Below are 6000 nucleotides of genomic sequence, written 5' to 3' on the forward strand. Positions count from 1 at the left end.
GTCGGGCTTTCAACAGATGGAGACAATTACGGGATTGTAAATTATTCAAAAACGTCCCAGAATTGGCCCTCATGTATGTAATGTGTCTATTTCATTCATAAAATAACTTCAGATTGCATGAAGTGGTTGTACGTCAGTAGCCAACATTAAATGACGTCCCCCTTCCATTTAGCGCCTGGTTTTTATTCCTTTTAGTCTGTGTTTCTGTTGGCTTACTATTTCCTTTTTCTCGTGTCCCCTGTACTTGTGTAAAGAAAAGACAAAATCTGGGTGGGGAAAGTGAAAGAGCAGCGCTTGTCCCTCCCTCATTACCACCACTGAGGTGCCCTTGAGCAAGGCCCTTAACCCCACCCGCTCCAGTGGCGCTGCTCAGTGGTTGTACTGGGCAGCTTCCAGGTATGAATGTGTAACTGTGTGAATGTGACAGGTCGTCGTTGCAAATGAGAAGTTGTTCTCAATCGACTTACTTGGATAAATAAAGGTTAAAAAATATTTAAATTAAAAAAAGAAATTTAAGTAAAGCGTCCGTGGGTTTCATGAAATGCGCTACATGAATCTAAATTATTATCACGTTGGTTGCTACAACAAACTCTTAATGATCTGGCTCATGACACAGTGACAGTGCAGCAACTCTCAGTATAACACAGTACAGTTGAACAGCCCCACAAACTGCATCCTCCAGAGTTACCGTAAAGTTGAATTAGTACCTCTTTAAAACAGTTTCAACAGAAGCTGAACATTATAACCTTCATGAACGTAGGATTTATTGCTGGACTGTTGGATTAGACTGCACTAAGCTTTAGCTTGGTGTACCTAATAAACTGGCAACTGAGTTTACGTCTTAAATTAATTTCAAACCTTGAGCTTGAATATTTGGCTGCCCTCCCTGCCCAAGGTGTCGCGCATAAAAAGCACTTCCTGTCTTTAAATTATCCAAGGGTGGATGGCGGCAGTCCAAATTTGGACCTGGGGCACCAAATTGAACTGCGTGTACTGTGGGAGGTGCTTGGGGTCAGTTTTAAATTCAGGAACTACTTCATACACTATGCATGAGGCATAATGTCGCACATCACACAGCTGTATACGAGTGTGGCAATACCTACACGCACAGCCGCCACACACTCACACATGCATGCACCTGCACACATTTTAATGCGTGTATAAACTCCTGCACACACAAACAGAGCCACTTTCACACACATTTCATGGGCATATGCAGACATACACTGTTCCCATTTATATCTCAGGACGTGAGGGGAACAGTAAAGCTAAATTCCCTTGTCACATTTGCAGCTCATCTCCAATTCAATGGCACAGGCTACGATGCCCTCGGATGCACTTGGCAAGTGAACAGCTAACCTGCCCGCCAGCATATCTGCCTGCCAGCCGAGCACCAAGGTAGTTAGCATGCCAACTAGCCCACCCAGCAGCCACAAGCTAATGCTTCACTAACCCTGGGTCACCCTTTGTCCTCCTCTATGACTGTGTGTTTGTATTGTGTATTGACACAAGAAGTGTTAAGCTGTACCCTATAGTAGGCTGGCTTTCTAAAACATAATCAAACTTCCATCCATCCATTCTTCCGCTTATCCGGGGCCGGGTTGCGGTGAATAACTTATCTCATTTTAATACACCACATTCAACACCACTCTGGAATCTTTAGCAGTGTGTTTGAAATGTTAAGCCCTTTGTTGTTAATTATTAATTTCTTGCAGAGGCAATTTCTTTGCAATAGTTAAAACATGACAGGGAAACCGCAGTACAGAGTTTACATTGCGGCATAAAGAATGCAGCCATGCAATTTAACATGCATACGACCTACAGAAATAATAAGTCTTGTTAATTATTTAATGACTAAAGGGCTAACAGTTTGGTGGATGTTTATCGATTTGACCTTATTTTTGGCTGCTGGATGCAAATACCTGAGTTAAGGGGAAAAATCTTGTGAAAAGTGACTGGTCACAGTTCAAAACAATAGTCTTAACCATATGCAGAGCTTGTACAGCCTGCATTAGAATAAGATTAAAGAGATAAAATATCGATATTACATACATGTAGAAGTGAAGAGTTAAGTGACACAGCTACGATAATAAAAGAGACGTACTGCAGAGATGTAGATGATAGTCTGGCCAGAGGTGGAGTTTAGTGGCACGTAGTGAAAGGACATTTTGACATTATTAGCCCGGTAAATACGATACACTGACATTAAATGTAAATGTTTCACTCTATAGCAATACTTAATTTCTTCAACCCCCTACATCAGATGCAGACACACAGACGCCACTTCCCTCTGCTCAAGAGCTCCCACATTTTGTACTGACTAAAACATTAAATGATGTTCTTTTGACTCTTTTCCTTAACTTGTACAGCTGCAACCCCTTTCTCCATAGTCCACAGTCAGTCGTAGCAGTCTGTCTGGTGCTGTCAATTCAGCGCTACAGTTAAGTGTTGGTGCTATGGCAACAGTACAGAGTCCTGATAAGCAAGCAAAAGGCAGTTACAAGCTCTTGGATTTTAAGGCAGTATAAAGAAATAGAACAAAAGCAAATAACTGAAAAGCTCTGAAATTACTTAGGCCTAGTCCACAGTTACACAGGTATTTGGTAAACGTGCTTTTTAGGTCACATAGAACTGATCTTTTGGAAAACTCCAGGGTAAGGATTTTTAGAAACTCCGTTTTCACTGTTGACGTGTTGACAGGGAAAACTGAGCTTTTTGGCTAGTAACGTCAGAGTGTGCTCCATTATCTCTTTTGTGGGGTGTTACAAATGAGGCGACCTTTCATGCAATGGCGGAGATGGCCAAATTTCTTCTGGTTCCAACCTTTCTAAAAGGACTTTATACATGTTTACATATAAATGTACAGTTACTCTTACACTATATTGAGGAACAGAGGTGTCAGAGGTGCACCATTGCAGCAAGGTAGCCTTCCGGTAATACCTATTTTCAAGCTGCTGATTGACCAACATGGCTTTGGGGTTATATCGTCGCCTGGTAGTTTGCAAATGCTCTTGTGCTTGTGTGGATGTTTTTTTTTTTTTTTAGAACAAAGGAGGAAAAACCCTGTTTTTAAAAATACCAGTGTTTGTGTAGACTTTAAGCCTTTGACACACTGTGGCTTCGGCAGAGTAGTTGTAGTAAAGTGCCTTGGTCAAAAGTTTAGAGGTTTTTTTTCTTTTAGCCAGACATGTTTGTCTGATTGGTTACTGAGTCTGTTGCATTTCTTGATGTTGGAAGCAATTCCACAAAAAAAAAATCACTTTGCTTATTGTATTTAAAAAACAATTGTGAAAACAGCTTCTGTGATTCATTGGATTATAACTTGAATATGTGCGTTTGTTTTCTGTGTTGTTACTTGCAGTTAAACATAGGACTGGGCAATGAAACGATCTTGAAACGGGATCGAAAATGTATGTGGATAATGATGATAAGCTTTGGACATTGGATGAATATGGATGACTCTAACAGCCTATCACACAGCAGAAATAAATGTAAAACCAGTACATAATTAATATTATTTTTATATTTTACAATAACTTTATTTTATCTTACAGTTGTACAGTTGCCTTTGTGATGCACTTTTTTATTTGTTTAATGCCCTGCCAAAGGAATTTCATTCAGCTTTTTGTTTTATTTACATTATTTTAATAAGTTACAAGGCAAGCTAACTTTGCATGTTAAATGTTTACATTATGTTATTCTATTTTTTTGGTTAATAAACAATTCTCTAAAGTTTAACTAATGAACCCTCTGTTTTATTCAGGCTTCACTTATTATCCAGGTACTCTTCAAACTGGCAAAAGTATCAAATTATATATCGTGAGGAATATTGATATTGATCAATATGAAAAACAAAACTGTGATCATATTTTTTGCCATATCATCCAGCCCTAGTTAAACACCAGTTATATTAACTTCAGGCCAAACACTTCCAGGGCAGCGCACCTCAGTGGGAATACAGTACATCATGTGTGTTTCTATCTTTTACACTCAAGGATGAAACATGTTGACCTGTCAGTTGATTAAATGCTAGTGCTATGCTAATCTGCATCAAAATGAAACCAACGAAAGTTCCTGACAAAGGAGCCATGTCTCCAAGTTAGTGAGGATCATCTCTTGCAGTACGAAAAAGAGCCCCGAAATCAGAAGCTATTGCTTCAGGCTATTTAAAGCTTTTCCTATTAGGTCCTATCCTAGTATAAAAAAATATAGTAATAAATATAGTAATAATAAACCAATATTAAAGGTGACATGGTGCTCTTTGGATGCTTTTATATAGGCCTTAGTGGTCCCCTAATACTGTGTCTGAAGTCTCTTTCCCGAAATTCAGCCTTGGTGCAGAATTGCAGCAACTAGAGCCAGGTGGAGGGTGGGGGTGTGGCCTTGACCAACTGCCACTTTGCTAGTTTTAAAGCCATAATGTCACTCTCTTTCTCGTGGGCGGGCCAAATTCTCTGGGTGGGCAAAGCAGAGTAAGGGGAGGTAACCTTGCTCCTTATGACCTCATAAGGAGCAAGATTCCAGATCGGCCCATCTGAGCTTTCATTTTCCCAAAGGCAGAGCAGGATACCCAGGGCTCGGTTTACACCTATCGCCATTTCTAGCCACTGGGGGACCATAGGCAGGCTGGGGAACTAATGTTAAAAAACCTCATAAAGTGAAATTTTTATGCCATGGGACCTTTAAACTGCATATAGAAGAGTCTGCAAGTATTGACTCTAAACATTTCCTTTAATTTTACAAGGAAGACAATTTAGTTAGCTAGATAGATAGCTCTACAGTCAATAAAAAGCAGCATTGAATGTAGCTTGTAGGCGAACACCAAGCTTGTGTGCCCTGAGTTGCTAGCTGGAGGAGAAATATTTGCTGGACTCTACATGTGGTAGGAAATGCTCTTTGCTGTCAAATGTCTAAGTTAGGTTTCAGGAAAATAGGAAAAATGCTCAGCTTTCCCTTAATAATATTTAGATATTAAGAGGTGAAACTTTCTTGGCATTTTTGTTATGTGCAGCGTGACTGTTTGGATGCTGTGTTTTTATTCAAGGGATTGGATTTCCCATGATGCATCCTGACTTTTGAGAATTTTCCCTTCGGTCCCAGTAATGTAAATTTCTAATTTGATGGTTTCTCTTTTCTTTTCTACCCTACCCCCTCCTTGTCTCCCTCCCTCCTTTTACAGAGCTCACTGACGAATCATGGCTGAGAAACCCCAGAAAGCAGAAGGAGAAGGAGAAGAAGTGAAGAAGGAGCAAGCATACCAGATCTGTCCATTTCTCGCATCCTTCTGTCCTTCTTCTATCCATCCATCCATTTATTTGTCCACCATCACTGAACAACCCACTCCTCTTTCCCACTCACCGTCCTTCCTGGTTTTTGAGTGTATTATCTTGACATGTCACTCCAGAGTGTATGATGTGCTGATTTATTGTCGTGTTGCGGCAGCACACCCCTGCTGCCGCTGAAATAAATCCCAGTGATCCGGTGGTGATGAGACTGCAGGTTGTGTGTCTTTGTGTGTGCGCGTATGTGTGTGTGTGTGCGTGCGTGGGTGTGTGCGTGGGTGGGTGGTGCGGATGGCTGTCTCTTGTCATGGCACGCTAATAATGCTTCCACTACCGAAAATGGGGTCGTGTGCACTCTTCTGACAATGCTGTGCCGGCCCAGGGGCTTGATTGTGTGCCGTGCTCATGGTTTCATTAAAAGAGAGAAGGGAGAAGAGAGTGACGGAAATGAGGGATAAATGAAGTGGAGGACAGATGAATAGGGAAGTGTGCATGTATTAATATGTGTGCATGTATTAATATGTGTGTATCTGTTTGATGTGTTTTTCCACTATAGTATAGAACCTGTGTACCTACGTGTCGTCACGTAAAGGTGCTTGTGTGAATGAATGCACATGAGCAACACGCCGGACAGGCCACATATTGTCCCTGCTAGCTGTGTTTCCATGGTGACAGCAAGGGTTGGTGCTAGCAGCAAGGTGTGAAGGAACCTTCCAGA

At 41.0% G+C, this 6000-nt stretch overlaps 1 protein-coding gene across 1 annotated transcript in view; it reads left to right on the plus strand.

Moving 5' to 3' along the window:
* chchd6b (coiled-coil-helix-coiled-coil-helix domain containing 6b) overlaps nt 1-5493 on the plus strand; it is a 72743-nt gene extending 67250 nt beyond the window's left edge. Inside the window, exon 8 of the mRNA XM_028576974.1 lies at nt 5180-5493. Coding sequence (XP_028432775.1) covers nt 5180-5203 — 24 coding nt within the window. The 3' untranslated portion in view covers nt 5204-5493. The remainder of the gene's footprint in view (nt 1-5179) is intronic.
* The last annotated feature ends 507 nt before the right edge of the window (nt 5494-6000 follow it).

Source organism: Perca flavescens, chromosome 4 (assembly GCF_004354835.1).
Source record: "Perca flavescens isolate YP-PL-M2 chromosome 4, PFLA_1.0, whole genome shotgun sequence".
NCBI lineage: Eukaryota > Metazoa > Chordata > Actinopteri > Perciformes > Percidae > Perca > Perca flavescens.